The sequence below is a fragment of the Chionomys nivalis genome, chromosome 13, assembly GCF_950005125.1.
Source record: "Chionomys nivalis chromosome 13, mChiNiv1.1, whole genome shotgun sequence".
Lineage (NCBI taxonomy): Eukaryota > Metazoa > Chordata > Mammalia > Rodentia > Cricetidae > Chionomys > Chionomys nivalis.
The window spans coordinates 39,718,733-39,742,932 of NC_080098.1; the positions used below are offsets into that span (position 1 = coordinate 39,718,733).

Below are 24,200 nucleotides of genomic sequence, written 5' to 3' on the forward strand. Positions count from 1 at the left end.
ACTGAAATATATCTCTGTATATCTAGAAAATCTAACATAATTAAAGTTTGATTATTATAGATAACTATCTATTAATCTATGTTTCATAAGTATATATTACATTTTTAAATGAGCTGCACAAACACAATACTTTAAACAAGAGCAGAAATACATATGTACAGTGTAACAAAACTGACTTTAAATTTGTATCAATAGACCAATATCTATACCAATGCAAAGTATTCATCTCTATATCATTTCCCCCTTAATTTTTTTAGAAATTGAACTGCAACCATTAATTACTTATAACCAACCCTTTTAAAATGAAAATAAACATTTATAAACAATCATTTTGGGAATTTGGGTGTAGTTTTCTCCAAACTGCTTCCTGCTGTTTGTTGGGCAAAGTATTTTTAGGATTCACTGAAACCTTTTTTTGGGGGGGTGGGGGAGTTCTATCACATTAGCCTGGAAAGAATCCACAGGTTCTCATCTTCTGTGGAAACAAAAGCAGAACCTCTTTTGCAAAGTAGCATATCTTTAGACTAAAGTTTTGAAGTCAAGATACCTTTAAAATATATATGTTGGTTTAGCTTACCAATTCTAAGAATCAAATGTTAACTCATTAATAGTCAAAAAATTCAAAGAAAACACAATAATATACATAATCCAGACTCTCTGTGTATATTTCCTCTTTACATAGCTTATTTGTTTATTCTATTACTTTTTATTATTTATTTTATTAACTTTATTCCTTTAATCTATGGCTGTCTATACTCTTTCTTCTCTCTCTCCTAAGATGTACATTTATCCAACACTGTGACCCATTTAGAGGTCCTTTTTGTCTGAATTTGTCTTTACTGTGTATCTGTAATGCTCTTTTGACCAAGAGTTCTTTTTAAAATGTGAGGAGAATGGCTAGGACTAACGCTTTGGCTATTCTTTTTGGCTTCGCCACATCCCACATGGCGGAGTTGTTTACCTCCAGCTCTCTGAGCCATGTTCATTGTACCAGCTCCAGGGATGCAGCAGGTCTATGTCACCACTAAGCAATTTGTAGCACTCTGCTCACAAATCCCACTTAATTCTCTGTAGCAGGACCTCCCAAAAGAGCCAGAACTGTTCATGCCACCAGTATGAACCAGGAAGCCATATCTTAAAGAAGCTGCACCTCTGCTTGAGCCAGCAAACAGAGCCTATCTGAAGAAAATGTGGTTACCAAGAAGCTCCAATTGACTCCCCCTTTTGTGGGTCTAGAAACCTTTCTTAAGATTTCTTAGGCTTTATGTGGATGTATGTTGCCAAACACTGGGTGCCATTAGTGAACATAGACTGTGCTTTCATTTCCCAGCGGCCCAGACCCAAACAATCACACAGAAATTACAACACTGTTTGGCCTATTAGGTCAGGCTTCTTATTAACTAACTCTTTTATCTTAAATTAACCCATTCTATTATTTTATATTCTACTGTGGGGCTCATGGTTTGTTACCTCTTGCTTCTTGGGCAGTTACCTGGTGTATGACTGACTCTGCCTTCTTTCTCCCTGCATTCAGTTAGTTTCCCCACCTATCTCTCTTCTGCCCTGCCATAGGTCAAAGAATCTTCTGTATTAACCAATAGTAATAAAACATATTCATAGCATACAGAGGGATATCCCACATTGAGATAGCTTTTTAAAGCTTTCTCCCTTTTTTCAGCCCCAGGAAACTTCATTATTCACCATGCAGGCAGATCAGAATATGGTAGGTGGCTTGGTAAGTTGATGTGAATGTATTTGGGGACAGTTGATAGTTATCATGGGATATTTGAAAGTTAGTTGGTCATACTAGCTCCTTTGGAGTGTTAATTTTACAGAAAATGATATCTACAGCTCCCTCTTTGCAGAAAGCAAAAAGAAAACCATCTGTAAAATCAGACTTTAAACTTGTTTACCACTGACACAGTGTCATAAGCAGAAACCAGCCTCCTGTGATAGTTATGGTCCTCAGTGGAACACAATGAATCCATCAAAGTCACAGGTCACTATGTGACTATAACTTAAGGTATAGGATTGAAAATGAGTTTGTCTTAAGAATTTATGGATCAACTAATAGATCATTGCCTTTTCCTTTCTTGATTTGCGTACTAGAATGATCCCTTCATTTTTTGTGTAATATATACTTATACACTGAAAGATCACAGAACTATGTGTCATATGGGTTATTCTTGACTCCTACCTGGCAAAGTTGGACCTTCAAGAGATATTCTCTGTGTCACTGTGTCTTTGTTTCTGTGTTTTTTTCGTGTCTCTCTTTCTGTCTGTCTGTCTGTCTCTATCTCTGTCTTTATGTCTTTCTTTCTCTCTCTTCTTCTTCCTCTGCACACAACAGAAGAATCATTTCAGGTTCTCTTACATTTACCATAGAGACACAAAGGTAAACTTTTACAGATAAATACAGTGGTAGGTGTTTGCCCGACTTTAAAGGAAACCATTCTGGAGGCTGTTCCAAAGAAGCTGAACACAATTCCACTCTGTGATTCCTTAGTTCTGCAAGGGCCTATGACACCAGATGAGAGAATTTATTTCTCTAGAATGGATTTAATAAAGCTGGCTGCCTGCTCTGAATGACGATGAGATTCTGGATTCTCCAGTATGCTGCAGTGTTGCCTATTCACATGTCAAATCTCTTTTTTTCTTCTTACCCACAAATAACTTAAGGCTGAAACTGAACAGGCACTATCCATTGAGCCCCAAGCCGAGGAGCCTCCTACCACCGCTGCTGCACCTGCTGCCGGGCTGGACCTTGGACTGGAGATGGAGGAGCCAAAGGAGGAGGCAGTGGTGAGCCCATGCCCTGCCCCCTCCATCCACTATGCTGCTTCTTTCCACCTTCTCCCATGATCCTTTGTACCACTTCCTGTCCTGGCTTCAGCTAGGATAAAGGACCCCCTTTATCCCAGCATAAAAGAGCCTTCTCTTTTTTTACTTTCATAGTAAAAACTCAATTCCCTGACATCATCATCATCACAAATATATACTATGATAATAATTATTATTATTGAGATTATACCAAAGAACTGATCTTATGGATTAGGGAAACTTCCATGTAGCCATAGATGTGGCTCTCCAGAACCTGCCTCTATGTTTATGCATGTGAGTGTATGTGTGGTTGCATGTGTCCATGTATGTGTGGAGAATTCAGATATCAGGTATTTTCTATAGCTCTCCATTTTGGCTTTTGATACATGAGCACTTACTGACCATTGTGCTCACTGACTGGCTAGACTCTCCATCCATCCATCCATCCATCCATCCATCCATCCATCCATCCATCCCTGGAATCTGCCTGGGAAAAATACAGCTGAATACTTGACCACTGCATGTATCCACACATACACTCGCACACTTCAACATAGAGGGGAAAATGCAACTCAATTATTGACCACTGCATGCATCCACACATACACTTGCTCACATAAACACAGGACAAGGAAAAGTACAAGTGAATTCTGGACCACTGTTAAAGAGATCATTGATTTTGAGATGAATGTAACCAATACCAGGAAGGTAGAACGATGACGATTTAGATTTTGAAGAAATCATTTGATTCTGAAAAGCACTCATCAAATTCCCACTTTGAATGTCAGATGGCTTCTTCTCCATCTGTACCTGTGTACTGCATTGGTCCCAGGTTCCAGAACAAAGCTTAATTCCACAAAGCCCATGACATTGAACGATGGGGTGGAGACATGAAGGAAAGAAGCCAACACTCTAAGCCCAAGCGCTGATGCAGGTTCTCTGTAATCCCCTCTCAGGTTGTCGAGATCACCCACTCTCTCACTCATCCAAATTTTATACTTCTGCAAGCAGGTTTTTAATACATTTTAATTAAAATATAATTACATCACTTAGCCTTTTCCCTTTCCTTCCTTCAGTCCTTCCCATGTCCCCTTCCTCTAGACTTTCCCATGTCGCCCCTCAAATGGGTAGCCTCTTTTCTTTAATTATAATTTACATAAACATATACACAATTACATCAATAAAACACGCTGAGTCCATTTTTGCTTGTGTGTATATGATTTCAAGTCTGACCTCTTTATATGAGGAAACCAAAGGAATCATCCCAGCAAGAGGTATTTTCTCTTTCTCTCAGCTCTCTCTAGTTACCTATAGTTCCTTGTCTATGAATGAGACTCTTTGGTATTTTTTTCCTTCCACTTGTGTTTTTCTGTAATAGCCTCCATCCTTTTTTAAAGAATAGCCTCAGTGAAAAACATTAGGGTTCCAAATAGGCTTAAATCTCTGCTAACATCAGGACTTTCCACAATTAGTTCTTAGACTTAAGAGATGTCCCTGGGGTGTAGCTGAAAAATCAGAATGAAAGAGTAGCTCTTGTTCAGCCTCAATCTTGAGCTTCCCAAAGGTAGGATGTGTCTTCATCCATTCCTCTGGCTATAAAGCAGTTGCCCAAGGGGATGTGGCAGCAATGCCCTAAGATGGGAATGCACAGAACGAGCTCTTAAGCTATAAAAAGCTGGTGATGAGGAAATCACTTTACCCTCTGTGACTGTTTCTCATTTCTCCCTGATAAACATAAAGTTCTTCTGCTCTTAAAAATCTACAAGTGAATGCTTTAAAATGTAGAGACTTTCAAATCCCTGCAGTGTGGTGAAGCAGTCTTGTTTACGGCTGTTTTCCACCTGCGTTTAGTAGGCAAGTGAGGTGAGATATGGACATGGGGTAGTTCACTCAGCGATGCCACTGCTGTTACAAAGCCATGAGGTCAGTGGGCTGTCAGTGGGTCTTCTCAGTGTGACGCTCAGCTGCTTTCTCCTCCAATTTCAGGTCACACACTACCATCTGTCAAGCCTCAGGCTACTCTAAGACATGTACATGGTCAGGGCTGGGATATTTGCCCATAGAACATGAAAATATTCAAGTGATTTCCAGCCCAGTCTTTATCTAGTCTCAGGAAATGCCTGGCACCTTTCCTTCAATTCTGTCATACTGATCCAAGGCCCACACAAGAGGCATTCTGCTGCTCTTCTTTTGTTGACAATGTTTAGAGTCAGAATCTTAGTGTGTAGGTTGGCTTGTCACTTACTTATGTAGCCCGAGCTGTCCTCCTGCCTCAGCCCTTTAAATGTTGGGATTGCAGGCACTTGCCTGACCTGCAAAGACATCTTTTGAAAACCTTCTCCAGGCTGGAGTTATGATTCACTCTCATGGTGCTTTTTCCCTCTCCCATGACTGAAGTTCAGGATTCAAAACCAAACACTGATAAATAAAATTAGGTAAAAGCCTCTTACAGACTTTGCAAGCCCCATGGAAGAAGCCTGTTATGATTGCTTTCCAACCACTGCTTGCTCATGCTCACATTTCTGAGCAAGCACAGTGTACAATATTTACCTTGGCTTTAAAAGCTACACCTTTTTCTAGTCATTTTGCAAATAGATCACTAATTGAAACTTTTAATGCTAAAGGGTATCATTATGAGATACTGTGCCCTGTGCTTAAAGCCAAATTAACAGCAACAAAAATTCATTAACTTTGGCATCTCTGCCGAAGATGATTTTCAAAGAAGATGTGAAGCTAATTTTAATAACTGTTTCCCATGGCAACAGTGCTGCATTTGGTTGAGTTGGACTATAAGTCAGCTGCTTAGGGCTTCCGATGGGACTTCAGGAAAGATTAGGGTAGCAGCCTGAAAGCTGAGTGAGATGGAAATGGGGGAGGAAAAATCTTGTAACTTTTTTTGGAAGAAAAATCATAAGGAATATGTGAGCCAGATTTGCAGTCCCAGGTACCCACTTGGAAGGAAATGGCCATAGGGTGTGGGCTTCCAAGCACAGCACTCTCCTATGGTCTTGTTGGAGGGGAGCTGCAGTGAGCAGTGTTGTAAACACCTTTTGTGTGAAGAAGCGTACCAACTGCCACCCTATTTCAAAGTACCAGAACCTTCTCTGTCGGGCTATCATGATCTCATGTAGATCTGCCTCTTGACTTTCTCTTTAAAATAGAACCTGAAGAAAATATTTGGTACTTAATTTTAACCCTTTTAAATTTAGATAAGTTTAGAAATTTATAAAAATGAGAGCATTTCCAGCATTATCAAGAGCACTTGTTTAGGGACAGTTAAAAAAGGCAGTGATGGTCTGTGGTTGGGACTTTCACTGCTTTGTCCCTTTTACTGCTTCCCTCTGTGATATTACACAGCCAGCTACAAGAGAGAAGTAATGGTTCCTATCACTCCATCTCATTTCTTCATTCAGACAATGAGAACACAGAGCTTCGGAGACCTTCCACCTTTTGGATGGCATTAATTTTTAGCTGGTGAACATACCTGTGCCTAGTGCTCTATTCCTAAATGCTGTTTTAACTGCAATGGAGAAGTTCAGGCAAAGATCAATAGGCCTTTTGCACTCTCTCATTCTGTACATAATTTTCTAAACAGTGAAATCTAGAAGATAATTGTCAAAAACAATGTAGAAAAGTTCTACGCAACTGTTTTAGTTTTATTCTATTGCTGTGATAAATACCATAAAGCAAACAACTTAAGGAAAAAAAAGGATTTATTTTTTGGGGGTCTGGGTTACCTCATTCAGGATAGTGTTTTCTATTTGCATGCAAAATTCAAGAAGTCATTCTTTTTTACCGCTGAGTAGTACTCTAATATGTATATATTCCACACTTTCTTCATCCATTCTTCCATTGAAGGGCATGTAGATTGTTTTTAGGTTCTGGCTATTACAAATAATGCTGCTATGAACATAGTTGAACAAATGCTTTTGTAATATGATAGGGCATTTCTTGGGTATATTCCCAAGAGTGGTATCGCTGGGTCCTGGGGTAGGTTGATCCTGAATTTCCTGAGAAACTGCCACACTGATTTCCAAAGTGGTTGCACAAGTTTGCATTCCCACCAGCTTTGTGGGACCAAAGTGGTTGCATAAGTTTGCATTCCTACCAGCTTTGTGGGAGCCTAACCTGTTTGGATGCTCACCTTCCTAGACCTGGATGGAGTGGGAAGGACCTTGGACTTCCCACAGGGCAGGGAACCCTGACTGCTCTTCAGACTGGAGAGGGAGGGGGGAAGGAGTGGGAGGAGGGGAAGAAGAGTGGGGGGAGGGGAAGGGAAATAGGAGGCGGGGAGGAGGCGGAAATATTTTCAATAATAAAAATAAATAAATAAATTTCACATCTGAGTGTAAAAAAACAAAAAACAAAAGCAAACAAATAAAAATTGTCATACTGATATCCAAAAAAAAAAAAAGGAAAGAAAAGGATTTATTTGACTCAAATTTCCATGTCACAGTTTATCATTGAGGGAAGTGAGAATAGGAACTAAAGGCAGAAACCATGAAGGAACACTACTTGCTGGCCTGCTTGTTCAGCCTTTTGCTTAGCTACCTTTGTTTTATGGTCTATGAGCCCCTGTTTAGAGAATGGCGCTGCCCACAGTAGGCTCATCCCTCCAACAATCAAGACAGTGTTTCTCTAGCCATGTCAACAGGCCAATCTGATCTAGGTGACTTCTCAATTATGGTTGCCATCTAAGTGGTGTCAAGTTGACAAATTAAAACTAACTCTGACGCCAACTAGCCTCTTCTTGATTTCTGTTTGTTACAAAATTTGCTGTTGATTAGGAGACACTTTGTGCCTTGTCTTTGCTTGTTCCCAAATAGCACAGGCAGCAGGAAAATGTCCAAGAGCATCAGCTGCTTGGAAGGGAGCATACTTAGAGTCCTCTTCCAGCATGGCTGCTAGCACCACAGTTTCTGTAGTTGGTGCTCGAGTTGTCAGGACTGCTACAAAACTCCCTAATTTAGATGTTTATATTCTCGGGTACAGATTAGTATGACACAAACACAGAATTTGGTCAGATCATTCCAAACTTTGTTTACTGGTTGAGCAGGTTACTTTTGCTCTTTAGATCTTAGTTAACTTCTAGGAATAATGGGGAAAAGCTATAATAGAGATGTTAAGAGAATAATATGCAATAAGCATAAACTTCTGTGATGGTATGCAGAGACTTTTGGATTCACAATAATGCAAGTTTCTTACCCAGGATGGACATATAAAAATAAATTGACAAAAGAAGCCCATCTGTGCATCAGAATTATTATTCTTTAGAATCAGGATAAACTGGAAAGCATAGATAGAGCTCAGTGATCTTCCAGCCACTTGTCTCTATAAAGCAATATGCAGACATATTGCCAAACTCTGACTCCAGTATAAAATGCCCTGCAATTATCAAAATAGTCATTTATCCAAAATATGTAATATATACTTTTTATAGTCTTCACTTATCATTTATGCCAGAAATACTATAAATAAAATAACTGCATATGTTAAGAACGAATGAGAAAACTGAAAACACTAAAAAGTTACAAAAAATAACATTAACTTTTTATCAGTTCTTCTCTTGTAGTCCTCCACATTAATGATAAAAGAGAATTTTAACAAAAAGTATCAAAGTTTCTATAGTGCTATATTCTAGGAATTTCAGCTCTGACTAGGAGGCTATTCTTTAAGCGAAAGTATAGAGGTCATGGAAGTCATAGCCAAGCCTACAAGGCAGTTGATGATTGAAAGGCATGGTAGTGCCTTTCGACCTTGGCAGTGTGCCATGGAATCATGTTTGCATGCTTTTGACACACATTTGGGGGATTCAAAGTAGGTGATTGTATGCTACAGCTTGATAAATCACTACTTTGATAATTCACTACTGCTGTGATATACACCACAACAAAAAACAACCTGGGAAGGAAAGGGTTCTTCATTTGGCTTAAGCATCCCAATCACAGTTGATCATTGAGGGAAGCCAAGGCAGAAACTCAAAGAGGACAGGAACTTAAAGGCAGGAACTAAAACAGAGGGCACAGAGAAATGCTGTTACTCACTTGCTTCTTCCCATTCCTTGCTCAGCCTGATTTCTTATATATAACTTAGAACCACCACGTAGAGTGGGCTAGGCACTCTTACGTCTGTCATTAATCAAGAAAATGCCTCACAGGCTTGTCTGCAGACCAATCTGATGGAAACATTTTCACAATTGAAGTGTTTTCTTTTTAGATAAGCCTGGATTGTGTCAAGTTGACAAAACAAAAATCTCAACAAGATAATCTCTCCTGGCTGTTCACCTCAAAGGGGCATCTGAATGTCCCTAGATGGGATGAAAAGTGGAAGAAAGGAAATGTTTCTAACATACAGGAACTGCTGAGACATTACCTAGTAGAAATAGTTTGAAAGCAGCAGAGGGCACATAAACCATGCAGAAGAATGAATGGATTGCTTACTAGATAAAACCTCATTTTATCTGGCTGCAAAAATATTATTGAAAATATGGGGAGAAAAATTTTAACTGTCTTCTCTAAGTGAAATCCAAGATGACATTGATGAGAGAAAAAAAGAGTCAATGCAAGCCGAAGGAAAAGGGAGTAAGAATGGACTTTGGGGAAAGAAAATGCCACATTAGAGCTAAGATTTGAGTAATAAGTGGGAAAGACCAGGGACAATTGTGTAGGCAAATGGGTAATGGGAGGAGCAGGGACCGAGGATCTCCCAATACAGAGGAAAAGCACAGCAAAGGTAAGAAGATTGGATTGGAAAATCAAAAGGAAAAGTCCCAGCTCCTGGACTGTTGCTGATCCTCAATGCTGGACAGAGATTTACAGACCTAGGGAGAAGCTTGTTATGTTGGATTGAAATTTTCTAATTGAAAGAATCCTTGGGGGTAGATCACAAGAAATCACAACCAGGAAGAGAGAGAGACTACATTTTCTCGCGCGCGCGCGCGCGCGCGTGTGTGTGTAATAATTTGTGCTATAGATATAGTCATTTGTATATGTGTTCATTTGTGCAACAAATACAGTCATTTATAGATATACAATAAAAAATGAGGCTACTTGGGAAAAGAAAGTGGAATAAAGGAGACGGGGGAGACTAGGAAGCAAATATGCAAATATTGTCCAAGTAATATTATACCTGAATGGAAATGTCTATGAAACTCATCACTATGCACAATAAATTTATACTAATAAAACATCACACATGGACAAGCTAATGACAAGACCATCAAAATTTGTTAAATCTTTAATTCAAAGCTTAAAAAGCTCGCAAGCAAATACCAGCGAGACCTGCTTTAGACTTACCCTTCGCAAAACAAGGTCAGAAGTTACTAGAACAGCACAGAGCTTCCACAGACATTGTAGCATCTGCTCCAAGCCAGAAACTGACCATTATGAAGAGGGCAAAAGACATTGTCAAAAACATAGCAATATCAAATCTCCACAAGTACCCTGAAAAAAATTATGAAGATATGTTGCAATTGACTCTCAACATGGATTATACAAGCGTGAATAAATGGGTCATTCTGAATGTCTTTATCCTCAGGAGTGAAAAAGCTAGTTCCCTTATCGCACCTTTTCCCAGCATTGTTTATCCCTGTGCTTGATTGACGTTGATTTGCCACCTTCTTATCAGCCCTTTCCTACATGTTAGGTTCCCTTCAGGTGGCAGAGATGAATCTCTGAGTTCCTGAAGCTGGGGTGCTTACCTCTGAAGATCAGGCAACACACAACAGTCCCTGGTCTCCACCTGCTGGTGGCTGTTGTCGCAGCAGTGTTTGTAGTCAGAACAAGCAGATTCAGTCAACAATGCCTGATCAAATTACTTAGCCAGAGAACACTATGATATGTTTATCTTGTGGCAGTAAAATAGGGTACAGCCACAGACAGACACACAGAAAGCAATCACTGTTATAAGCTTATGATTCTGCTTGCATCAAGTGAGTTTTAAAATTACCTTTGGTGTTGCTGGAGAGATGGCTAAGTGGTTAAGAGTGCTTGCTGTTTTTCTAGGAGACTCATGTCAGTTTCTATCACCTTCTTGGGTTCCTCATGTTCACCAGTAATTCCAGCTCCAGGGGGCCTAATGCCCTTTTCTGTCCTCCACAGAAGCCTGCATGTATGTGCACAGAAAGACACAGTCACACATACACATAAGTAAATAAAATAAATCTTTAGAAAAAAACCCCACAATTTTACCCTTGGTAATATCATCAATATGCCATATAAAAGTAACATATTTTCTTCTAAGGAAGCAACATTAATTAATTCACTTAAGACAGTACCAATTACAAATGATATGGCGCTGCTCAGAACATAAATAGAAAAATTTACATAAGAGGAGGTACATGTTATAAAATAGCAAAGTATGCTTTTTTCACCTATAGTGTGTGTGTGTGTGTGTGCATGTGTGTGTGTTTGTGTGTGTAGGCTGGTTTGCCATTCAGCCTGAATGTAGATAGAGTCCATCTTGTTCAAAGCTATTGAAATCATTGTGTTGTTCATAGGTGTGATACTAAACCCATTTGTCCAAATTTAAAACCTGTGGTGGTACTTCTTTTATTTCATCATCTCATGTTTTATGTACTACTGAAAACTTTTTTGGATTTAGTAAAGACCCCAAATCTGATTGTTACATTTTTTTTTTTTTTTAGTCAGCAGATGGTTCCATGGATATTTGTACAATGTTGATGCATATTGGATTTCAAAACTTTCCCATTATCCTCTTAACATTCTTTTGGAGGAAACCCCACCGCCACTCCTTTTCCCTGAACATGATTAAACCTTCAAGCCTTCTCCACACATATGTAGAGGGCAGCCGTTCTGATTCTCAGTGGGTGATGGGACGCCATCCTGCTGCGGTCCTCCTCCATGAGCCAGGTCTCACAGAAACCCAGGTCCCTTCAGTGTTATAACACAGGGGTTCCCTAAAGCTTAATCCACTGATGTCTGCTTTCCCAAACAAAAAAGAATAGCCTGTAGAGCGAGATCCATCTCCTGTTTGCTATCAGTCTCTAAAGAATGGCATATGTCACCTCTTCCAATGCCATCCATTATAACTGATTGAGAATGAAGCCAAGGAATGCAGAATCCATATCATTGGCTCTGTGAAAAATGAGCTCTGATCACAGAAGCTTCTGCTGCCCCTGACTCCTGGGATCCTGTCCATGCAAGCAGCTCAGTGCTGATGGCCTGAACAGGGGAAGACTGCTGGAGTGGTGCTGAGGCCTTGCGGAGACTCTGGAGATACAGGCATAGTAACTGCTCTCTACTTTATAGATTCCTCTGGGAACTGATGCCGACGAGACTGTGGGAACTATATTGCCCACCGATGGGGTCCCAGTGGAGGAAGCCGAGGCAGAGAAGGCAGCACTCCCTGCTGCAGAAGGAGAAAGTCTTGATGGAACCAAAGTCGATGCTGAGAGCACTGAGGTTACAAGCAGCGAGAGCCCTCCACCAGCAGAGACTGAAGTGGCTGCTCCCCAGGTAAGGGTTTCCTGAGAGACTTCTGTGGAGAGGGATGTTTAGTGGGCTCTTGTCTGCTGGCCTGGGTGGTAGCTCTCTGTGTGGAATGGACTTCTGCTCCTGATGACTGAAGCCCAGACCGGGGGGCGGGGGAGATGCAGTCATGATAGAGGGGGAGAAATGAGGTACAGCTCATTAGGAAACTCTGCAGAGAGAGGAAGGAAGAGGGTGCTGAAATGGCGAAGCTGTGAGAGTAAGGAAGACCCCCGAAGGCTTAGCTCCATGCCAGCCGTGGTAGGGACTCAGTATGACCTACAATTATCAGTGCTTCGTGTTTGCTGTTAGTAGAGTATCTCAGAATCCCCACCAGTCTTCTTCCACCAAAGCCAACCCCCTTTTTAAGTCAGTGGAGCACACACATCAGATTAAAGTTGGCCCTAGCTCTTCCTGTCCCCCTGCAGCTATCAAAGACAACAAATCCCCAGTCCCATGACTTGGACAATTGCGGACAGTCATGGCAAAGTGTGAGTATAGCATGGAGTCCTCCCTTGTATTTTCCTCAGGACAGACCCTCTTTCCTTTCAGCCTCTTGCCACTCTGGATCGCTCATAGAACCTCGCCTCCCCCCATTTTCCAGACAGTGTGACCACTCAAGGATCTATATAGACTTCCCATTAAAGCTTTAGTACTCAGGAGATACCGTGAGAAAGTCAGGACAAATGAATGCAAACTTAATGCTTGGAACTGTGGGTTAGTAGGATAGAGAAAGAGTACGTGGTTGGGGAAAGATACTAAGCAAACACACCTGCTGTTTCCCAGGCTGTGACAATATCCACATTCTCTGTCCACCAGGAGAAGGTCATCCCTTCTGTTGTCATTGAGCCAGCCTCCAACCATGAAGGGGAAGGGGAACACCATGAAACCACTGTGGGTGCCACCGAGGATGTGGCTCTTCAGGGCCAGGCTGGTGAGACGCAGGAACTGGTTACAGAGGCCACACCTCTGGATTCTCAGGCAGCTACGGCTGCACCAGGAGGTGCTGGGGATTCCTCCGTTTCTGCAGAGGATGCTGCTCAGGACACACCTCCTGGCTTTCTCTACAAGGTCTTTATATTGTCACATCAGGGTCATTGTCGTTTCTTTGAGTTCCCTTTGCACCACTTTGTAGTTTCTCAGTATGCTATTTGCATTGTGTATTTGTTCTCAAATCTGCTTTCCTTTCACCCTGAGGTCCCCTGGGAAAATGGCAGCATGTCCATGCTTTGGGCAAGCATGCACTACATTAACACCCTTCGTATTTCAAAATAGAATAGTTAAAAGGTGCATGACCTACCTCAAGGTTGTGGGTGGACTAATGCCTTTGAGGCTTTCTTTGGAGCTGAGTCTGTCCAGCTGGCTCAGACCAGGTCTTTGAGACCTGTGCTCCAGTATGTTCCTAAGGAGTTGCAGGCAGGAAATAGTCATCCAATCCAAGTGCAGATCAAGGGGCGGTAATCAGAGGCTGCTTTTTTGTTTCCTGACCACCCAGACCTGAATAATCACACAAAACTATTTTAATTACAACACTGTTTGGCCAATGGCTCAGGCATATTTCTAGCTAGATCTTACATCTTAACCCATTTCTATTTATCTGTGTATTGCCACAAGGCTGTGGCTTACCACTAAGGTTCTGGCATCTTTCTCCTTTGGCACCTACATGGCATCTGCCTGACCCTCCCTTCTTTCTCCCTGCATTCAGTTTAGTTTTCTTACCTACCTATATTCTTCCCTACCATAGGCCAAAGTGGCTTTTTTATTAACCAATGGTAATAATACATATTTATAGCATACAGAAGGGAATCCCACATCAAGGGGCCAACCAATAGTCCAAAAACAAGTACCTAAAGGCACTAAGGGCTTTATGTGAAAAGGACAAAACAAACAAGCCTTCTTTCCTGGGAAGAAAGTTTTTAAAGTCAGAGGCCATCATAAACTACCTCAACACAACCGTCATTGCCTAGAAACCCCACTTACAACTTACAGTATTGGTGGTAGATAATTACCCAAGAAAAATTTGATTAGAAATTGTAAGCATTGTATAATTTGATACTGTATTTCAAAATGCAGCCTTTGTTTTTGTTTGTTTTTTGTTTGTTTTTTTTTTGATTTTGGTACTGAGAGGAAACTCAGAACTTAGTGCATGTTAAGCAAGCACTCAGCTACCTGCTATATACCTTTGTACTTTTTCATTTTGATACGAGGTCTTGCTAAACTGTATAGGTAGGCCTTAACTTTGTGATCATCTGCCTCCCAGATATATGGGTGATAGGTACAGACCACCATGTCTGGATACCTATTTTTCATATATATATATATTCCATTTTTATGAGCACAATTATATATAATTACACATATTTAATTATATATAACATATTTATATATATTTTATATATACATACAATTGTGTTTATATATATATCCCAGCACTTGGGAGGCAGAGGCAGGCGGATCTCTGTGAGTTCGAGACCAGCCTGGTCTACAAGAGCTAGTTCCAGGACAGGCTCCAAAACCACAGAGAAACCCTGTCTCGAAAAACCAAAAAAAAAAAAAAAAAAAAAAGAATGGGATTGAATATCTCTATCCATTCTCTCTATCCTTCCTTTAGAAGGAAACTACCACCTTGCCACTGTAAGTGGGTGCAGGTATGAATAAATTAATTTGGAGCAAAATATTTGAGCATATGTGTTAAAGTTAGGGCTAGAAGCATGTTTGTTTGTTTAAGCCGTACATGTGAAGGAAGGAAATTTATGCAGGTAAGGCTGGAGCATGGGGGACCCATCTTTAGCATGACCCATCACTACAGCATGACCCAAGGTGCATATCACAGTCCTGCTCTGGACAGCAGTTCTTATTGCAGATATTAACTTTGGATGACTCAGTTCTAGCTCTAATAATTTGTATTCTACATGTGAAGTACATATTTTAAAAGCAAGCTGTTTCATCTTGAGTGTGCAGGTGTTTGCAAGGAACCAATATGGAAGACATAAAACTGGTCAGGACTGTATAATCCTTCAAGTGAGAAATGTGTATTCAATGTGTTAGTCTTTTTGCTTTTTTCCATAATGTAAATTTTAAAAAGGTTTTCAAAAGTTCAAAGGAAAAACAGACTGCTGCGGCATAAAGTGGTAAAACAGAAAAGAGTGAAAATTTATTTTTAAAAAGTCATTTGTTTAATTGAAGAGTAATTCTTAGATAACATTCAAGTGGTAGTTTGCCTGTCTTTTTGTTATTTTACAAGACAATTCTTTAGCTTGACATATTTAGCTCAATTTAAACAACCATCAGTTTAATATATGTAACTGATGATTAAATGTCTTACAAAATATAACAAATCTAGCATAATTGAATATATAAAATATCTAACAAAAATTAACTAGTTAAATTTAATATAGTACTTTCAGTTATTACAGAGTGCATTGAATTAATAAGTAGACATGAATGGCCTCATGTGAGTCATTAAGGAGCAAGGGTATTGAGGAAATAGACACAGGAAACTGGAGCAAGAAAAATCTCATACTCTCATAATCTTGCAGAATAACCAGGATCTTTTGAGAGATCCACTATTTCCCTTGAGAACATTGCCTTCGTGATGTTCTACTATATTCCTTATCTTATTGTTTCCCGTGCCTCTCACCATCCCTCTGGGAACCAAGCCTCACACATACATACACACAAATAAAACTCTGCTGCAGACCATATCCCATCCACAGCAGAACTGCAATATGTATCTTCATCCTTTATGTACTTTAGAGAACGCTTCTAGCCATGTCTGTGTAATTATATTAGGAAATATGGTATTACTCTTCCCTTCCTTCCTTTTCTTTTACTCTTTCTCTTTATTTTGAGGCATTGTCTCACTGTGTGCTCCATGCTCTTCCTGGTCCAGAGCTCTCTAGTTAGCTCCAGATGGCTTTGAAGTCATGGCTACAGCCCTGCCTCAGACTCCTGGGTGCTGGGGTTGCAGGTAGAGCAAACAACACGCAGCTTCTTTCCAAAATTAACCAATCCTTTAAATATTTTGCAGGTGGAAACTCTGCATGATTTTGAGGCAGCTAATTCTGATGAACTTAACCTGCAGAGGGGTGATGTGGTGCTCGTGGTCCCCTCAGACTCAGAAGCTGACCAGGTAATGTGTAAGACTGAAAGGTGTGTCAGGCCATATTGGCCTTTTGAGGGCCAGTTGGACAAGTGGCTTCCTGCAGCATCTCTGTTTTCTAAGATGCTGCGAACCTACTCTGAAAAGTCCCTAAGAATTTGCTCACTCAGAACGCCATCAGCTGGTTTTCAGGATCCCTTTTTTATGAAGCCATTGACTGACTGTTCCTTTCTTTTAAAAAAAAAAAAATTATTTATTTATTATGTATACAGCATTCCTTCCATGTATGTCTGCAGGCCAGAAGAGGGCACCAGACCCCATTACAGATGGCTGTGAGCCACCATATGGTTGCTAGGAATTGAACTCAGGACCTTTGGAAGAACAGTCAGTGCTCTTAACCTCTGAGCCATCTCTCCAGTCCTGACTGATTCTTTCTGTACAATTAGATGAGATGGGCTTTTCTTGTCTCAAGATTACTTGCTAGGGATGCTCTACTTGTAGCATCAGGCTTCAGGAAATGCTGACACTGTGCATGAACTGAACATCCCTCTCATAAATGGTTTCCTTATATGGTGTGGTAACACATGGAAAGAACCCGGGGAAACATTATAGAGAATCCGAACTGTTTCAGATCTCGGTGAGGTGATGACTATATAGGCTTTTTATACCTTATTGAACAACTCTGCCACTGTACAGCACGACATTTTTTTTTTTTTTTTTTTTTTTTGTTTTTTGAGACAGGGTTTCTCTGTGGTTTTGGAGCCTGTCCCGGAACTAGCTCTTGTAGACCAGGCTGGTCTTGAACTCACAGAGATCCGCCTGCCTCTGCCTCCCAAGTGCTGGGATTAAAGGCGTGCGCCACCACCGCCCGGCTTTTTTTTTTTTTTACGACATTTAAATTAGACCACAATTGGTAAATGTATCTATGACCCAAATGATTGGGTCATAAGATACAGGAACTCCAAGGTTGTTCATAGTCACAATTTGGGAACTACTGAAATGGTATGCAAAGCATGTATAAACGAGCCTGGGAGCATGTATTTTTACAGAGAAGACCTATGACTCCCATGCTAATTTAAAAAATTCTTTAAAGAAATGTATGTATGAGTCTTCTCCCTAAAATAAAGTTCAAAACTCAAAGCTTTTTAAGTTAACATTTATATGGCAACCTTTTGTTCTTTCTTTTGATAATAGATTTAGCAATATAAATCAGCGGGTATCTAAACACCTACATTCTCCGCCTCTGGAATAGTTAGAAATTAAAAAAAAAAAACCATTAAGCCTCCAAATATTAGAAAAATTGAAAACTGAATTTTTTTTTTCAGTTTTTCAAGACAGGGTTTCTCTGTAGTTTTGGAGCCTGTCTTGGAACTAGCTCTTGTAGACCAGGCTGGGCTGGGACTCACAGAGATCCACCTGTCTCTGCCTCCTGAGTGCTAGGATTAAAGGCGTGTGCCAGCATCGCCCAGCTGGAAAACTGATTTCTAAAAATTAAATATATCAAATAATATTTTAAGTGAGAAATATTTCATTCTGGGGCTGGAGAGTTGGCTGAATAGTTAACTGCATTGGCGTTTCTTCCAGTGAACTCAAACTTGATTCCTAGAACACATGGTGGCTCACAACTGTCTGTATCTCCAGTCTCTGGGAATCTAGCACCCTCTTCCGGGCTGTGCAGGCATTGTACACATACAGCACATAGGCATGCAGGCAGGCAAAACATCCATTAACAATAAATTATATATATATATATATATATATATATATAAAATAAGAAAACGATAAAAAATAAATTCACAAATGAATGCAGCCAATAGCACTCAATAACCAGACGTAGTGGCCCATACCTATATCTCAGTACTCAGGAGGCAGGGGCAGATAGGGAGTTTCACCAGTTACAGACTATTCTAAGCTACATAGTAAAATCCATTCTCAACACACACACACACACACAAACACACACACGCACACACACTTAGAAACAATAACCCTGAAAACAGAAAAGTACAAAACAAAGAAAACCTTACAATTAACAATCACTAATCTTAAATTATTTCCTTGAAAGGATTAATAAAATTATTATCTAATTATTAGGCTATTCATCAGAAAAATTGATAAACAGTGGAGGCAGAAGCAGCAACTTGAGGAGAAGAAACTCAAACAAAGAGGGCCTTACTTGGGCTCATTGCTTGAGGGAATATAGTCCATCACTGGGAGCTGCAGTTCATCCTCGAGGGCAGGAAAGCGCTGACAGCAGGTGGCTGCATGGTTTGGATATGTGGACCTCCTCACATATGGGCAGATGAAGAGCAAAGGAAGGGGCACAGCACTACTTAGCTGCATTTCTCAGTTTTCGTTTTTACTAGTTTCGATCACAACCCATGGGGCAGTGCCTTGCACGTTTGGGACAGGTTTTCTCCCTTCAGTTAGCCCTCTCTGGGAGAGCACTCACAGAAAAGTCCTGAGGTGTGTCTTATGAAGTGCGCTAGGCATTTGTTCATTTAATCAAGCTGGCAATGCTCTTAACCACTGAGCCATCTCTCCAGCCCCTGCTGGCAATGGAAAGTAACCATAGCAAGCGTATCTGTTGTCAACTTGATAAACAAATACTTTGTTGCAAAAGATAACATTGTACTTGTGACACCTTTACCTCATTATGCAAAAATACCTTTAGTTCATCTCCAACATTCCCAAAGTCTTAACATTCTAACATTGCTCAAAAGTCTAAGTTCAGTGTTTCAACTGAGACTTTGACAGTTTCTTGACAGTGAGGCCTGTAAGATCAAAAACAAAGAAAGGAAGGAAGACCACCATATTGCATAGTTCCAGTATATAACAGCACAGTGTAAACATACCCAGAAGAAAGAAATAGAAGATCAAAGAAATACTGCTCCAAGGTCAGGCAGAATCCCAGCCGGCTCAACACCAAATGCCCATATGTGGCACCTGGGCCTGTGATATTCTCTTCTGGGCTCCACTAGCCTTGGCTGGCCCAACAAGCACTTTCTTCAATGCTGCGTCCTCTCTCTTGACTATGTTTTACTAAGTGAATGAAACTTTTGTTGGCAGACAATGCTGGCCTTTCCAATCTCTCAGGGGAGTATTGCAACTTGGTTTTCGCCTTCCAAGCTTTGTGCATTGCCCTCTTAGGGATCCAAGCAGAAAATCTGACTCCGCCACACACTGTTAGACTCAGCGGCTTCTTGGGATGTTGGCATGAACCTCCAGGACCCTGTGGCATCTGTCCATTGTATGTTTGAAGATGATGAATACCCTGCAGGAAAAGCAAGACTCCGCTGCCAGTGCAAGGTGTAGCCTGACTTCCTCAGACCGCAGACACAGTAGCTTCCCTTTCCCTTGAAGGCTGAACCTGGGGAACGACTGCAGTGTGTGGTACTACCCAACCAGGATGCTCTGGATGTGGTCTTCACCCAATTATTCTATTTCAAATGAAAAAATTCAAATAAGTTTGCAGTTTTGCAATTTGCAGTCTTTGGTGGCTGGAGTTGTATGGCTTTCCTACTTTTCCAGTACAAAGTTCTGATTTTTACATTAATCATGCAAATATATTTTAACAACTATAGTTCTTTGGCTCTTATCAGTTATTTTTATAACCATAACTGATTTAAGCTCTTTGCCTTAAACTACATATTTTCTATATCTCTCTGTTCTGTTAAATTGTAAATCTAAGTCAATGCATTAACCTTGGGTTTTAACAGACCGCAGCCTGGACATTATGCTGTCCTGAAATGTCCTCTGCCAAACAGCTTAGCCCATTAATTTTCAATGTTTAGTTCAATGTCACTCATACTGCAGGACACAAGCAAAACACAGCCTTGTTCTTTGGCAAAATAAAACATGAGTCATCTCCAGTAGAGTCCTTCCTCACTGCAACTTTGTGGGCACAGTCTCTTTTTACCTTCTGCATTCTGTCGGCATCCTAATTTCCCACAGTCCCATCAGAATAGCCCATTAGGCTGTGCACACAGCATTCGAGCTCTCTTCTTGCCCATGGGTCCAAACTCTTCCACAAAACAGTTCCAAATGTCCACAAACCACATGACCAGGTAGCCACAGCCACAAGCCCACCCCACAGCACTAATCTCCTGTATTAGTTTCCTCATCTCTGTGACCAAGTATCAGACAACAAGCAACTTAAGGGAGGAATTGACTTATTTGGGGTCGTGGTTTGAGGAGGTAACATTCGCTGTGGCAGAGAAGGCACAGCAGCAGGCATCTTCATTTTTGTGGGAATATGGGGCTGGACTTTCTCAACCTCCTTGTATCCCATCAGAACAAGAAGCAGAATGAAGAGAATCCCATTAGTGATCCAGTTTTCTCTCTCTCTCTTTTTTTTTTTTTGACTCTGAGAGTCCAGTCCATGGGATTGCGCCCCTCGCAATGTGGTTACTCTCCATTAAGTCATTTCTCTTTAGGAAAAACAGTTCTCATGATCACAACAAATAATGTGTCATATTAATAATTTGAGCACTAATCCCATCAAGTTGACAATTGATTTATCCATCACACAATAATATATATACATATATAATTATATAAATTTAGTTATTTTTGCACTAACTCCAATTTATCTTCTTAAAGAAGTAAGAGTCTCAGTATATTTACTATTTCTGTAAGTGTGAGTATCCTCATTTCTTTCTGGCTAATTTCTTTTTCCTTAGCAGTTCTTGTAACGCTGACCTGATGACAGCAAATCCTTTGCACGTGTCTTCATTTCTATTCAGTTTAAAAGCTTTCTCACTAGGGAGAGAACTTTGAGCTGACTTTTTTTTTTGTCTCAGCTCTACAACATGTTGCTTTGTGGTCTTCATTGTTAATAATTAGAACTCAGCTGTTGTTTGGTTAGTTTGACTTATCTATGAACAGTGTAACAGAAAATTTTTGGTATTCGTGGTCAAACTGATGAGTTTGACTATTATATGCTGGAGTGGTGTGTTTGTGTGTGTGTTTGTGTGTGCGTGTGTGTTTTCATACTTGGAATTCGGTTTGCTTCTTTGACTCATGCCATTTTATTTTCTATTATATTCCATATAATATCAGATACTATTTCTTTAATTTTCTCTACCCCCTTCTTTTTCTTCTCTGTTTCTGAATTCCTAATTATAGTATGTTCCAAGGCTGATACCTAAGAGTCTGTTCTCTTTTAACCAATCTACATTCCGCTGTGGAATATCTTTTGCTGCTCTGTGTTTGTGAAGTTTATGCAGTGGCTATCCCAATTCCAGCATCATATTACACAGTTCTATGATTTCTTCCTGGTCCTTTAATTTAGTTTCCATTTCCTTGTTAAGATTTCCCACATATTGCCTCAAAATCACTGTTTTCTAACTTAGATACTTAAACAAATTTATAATTTATTTGCATTTTTAACTGATAATTCAAAAATTGTATGCCACCAGAACATATATCTACCCATTGCCTTTATCTGTGGGGCATGTTTTCCTGATTTTGACCTTGCATCTGGTAACATTTTTATTGACATTAGACACATTAAGAGTATAGTACATTGTAGAGAGCTGGATTTTGCTTTCTATACCTGCAGGCTATTTTTTTGTTTGTTTGTTTCAGTGGTCACTTTAATTACTAACTTATTAACCTAAATGGTTGAAGACAGTTTCGTTTTTTTTTTTTGTTTTTTTTTTTTTGGTTTTTCGAGACAGGGTTTCTCTGTGGCTTTGGAGCCTGTCCTGGAACTAGCTCTTGTAGACCAGGCTGGTCTCGAACTCACAGAGATCCGCCTGCCTCTGCCTCCCGATTGCTGGGATTAAAGGCATGCGCCACCACCGCCCGGCCTCGTATTTTCTTAGAGTGTGTAATGATAGGCTTTTTATAAATCCTTAGCCCTAAGACAATATTCTTACCTCTCAACCATAATGTATTTTTAGGGTAGTTATCTATAGGAAGCTCTAGTGTAGTATTTTAGCCGTTCTCATGACTTGGTAAGCATTATTTCTTATTTTTGTTGTAAACTTTATGTGTGCACATGTGACTGTGTGAGGATCTGTGCACATGAGGAAGGTGCTTAGGTAGGCTGGGTGTTAGATGCCCTACACTAGAGTTATAGGTGATTCTCAGCTATCCAATATGGGTGCTAAGAACCAATTCAGGTGCTTGGAACTGAACTCTGGCGTATGCAAATGTTCACACTCTTAACCACTGAGCCAACTCTCCAGCCTTACTCAGGATATTAACACCAAATCCCCCCTTTCTTGATAGTGCTAAAACTCTCTTTGCAGTGCTCAACCATTTTGCTACTGTTTGTCCCCTAGTTCTTGACATCTCATTTATAGATGTAACCCAGGATTTAAGGAAAATGTCTCTGAGTACTTGGGGACTTCCTTCCTCCAAGAGTTTCCCTGTCTATTAGTATAAAGCTGCTCCTGACCTTAAATTCTATAACCCTGCAGTATGCAGAAAGAGGCCAGTCCTTGGGGAGAGCTGTATTAGCCTGTCTTCACCCACAATGATTCCCTACGTCCAAGGGTTGAATAATCTCCATTCTCTGCTTGTTTTTTGTCACTCTTGGTGCCGTCAGCTAGCTCCGCACATGATTTATACCCAATTTGCTATCTATAAGTCCCTTATATTTCATAATTATATTTTACAACAAGCATTTGGCTATGTATAGATTCATATAGGCACACGCCATATGCATATGCACCTGAATGCTTACTCTATGCAAAAGCATTTATCCAATACAAGCTGTTCCACCATAGCCAAAACTGGAAATTCTTCTTTACCATATATAATTTTCCTCAGCTAAAGATTTATACTTCCTAATACCCTTTATGTTACAGTTGTAGCTGTATTTCTGAGTGATGTCTTAGAATATATCTTCATTACAGGTTTGTGGGTGTCGCTTCTTATCTTTTTGTTCTCTAGTGAAACAATTTAAAAATGCCCAGCTCTATTTGGCCTCATTAGGTTCTGAATCACTGTAAATAAAATTCAATATAGACGTGTGAGAGGGGACCTGACCTTTCATATGCATACTGAGGCTTGGGAAATGTTTAGTTATCATCTCTTACGTTAGATATAACTTTGTCCTTCACACATGTGACATCATAATTTCGAGGAGGGCACCGTTCCTCATCAATGAGAGTATTATCAGTCAGTTTATTGGGACATTTTTTTCCTCTGTTATTTTTGTGGGTTTATTTTCTCTCTTCAAAAATTGGTCTGTCTAAGTGCTTTTATTTCTCGTCTATCTGGAAGCATCACTTTATAGTCTCAGATTATATCAAAGGGAATATATCCAGTGGTGTATTTAATTTTTGAGACCTTTTTTTATCAGATGTTCTTGCACTTCATGGAGGATGACTTCGGATTAAATCTGGCCATCCCTCATTGTACGCGGGCTCTCTTTCCTGCTTGGTTAACATAATAAAGATAGCCGCTTCCCACTCCTGTCCACATAGTACATATCCTTCCCGTCCCTTTTTCTCTGGAGGCCAAGGGCAGAGAGCAGCTTGCAATTCCCAGTTAGTGCAATTGTCTCCCATTCTGTCATTGGCCGTCGAAGCATGAATTCTCCAACTTTCTTATGGCCAGTTGTCTTTATTCGCACAATGGCACCAATCAGAGAAACAGAGTTCATTTAGAAAGAACGCGTATCTCCAGCAAGAATACCACAACATCAAAGTTCCCTGTAACTCATGTGGCTGTGAAACAACATCAGGCATCAACAGCAGCAGCAGCAGCAGCAGGCATCACTGGTACAGCATCCAGTAGCTATGAGTCCTGTATATGGGGCTTTGTTGGGGCTACGT

At 40.3% G+C, this 24,200-nt stretch overlaps 1 protein-coding gene across 6 annotated transcripts in view; it reads left to right on the top strand.

The window, feature by feature from the left end:
* Nucleotides 1-24,200, top strand: part of Amph (amphiphysin) — a 180,195-nt gene that overhangs the window by 151,298 nt on the left and 4,697 nt on the right. For 2 of the 6 annotated variants that reach the window (XM_057787207.1, XM_057787209.1), the window contains 5 exons: nucleotides 1,679-1,735; nucleotides 2,680-2,802; nucleotides 12,090-12,296; nucleotides 13,128-13,379; nucleotides 16,339-16,440. In XM_057787207.1, the coding sequence (XP_057643190.1) occupies nucleotides 1,679-1,735; nucleotides 2,680-2,802; nucleotides 12,090-12,296; nucleotides 13,128-13,379; nucleotides 16,339-16,440 (741 nt within the window). The remainder of the gene's footprint in view (nucleotides 1-1,678; nucleotides 1,736-2,679; nucleotides 2,803-12,089; nucleotides 12,297-13,127; nucleotides 13,380-16,338; nucleotides 16,441-24,200) is intronic. The other 4 variants (XM_057787208.1, XM_057787210.1, XM_057787212.1 and 1 more) reach the window with 2 other exon arrangements.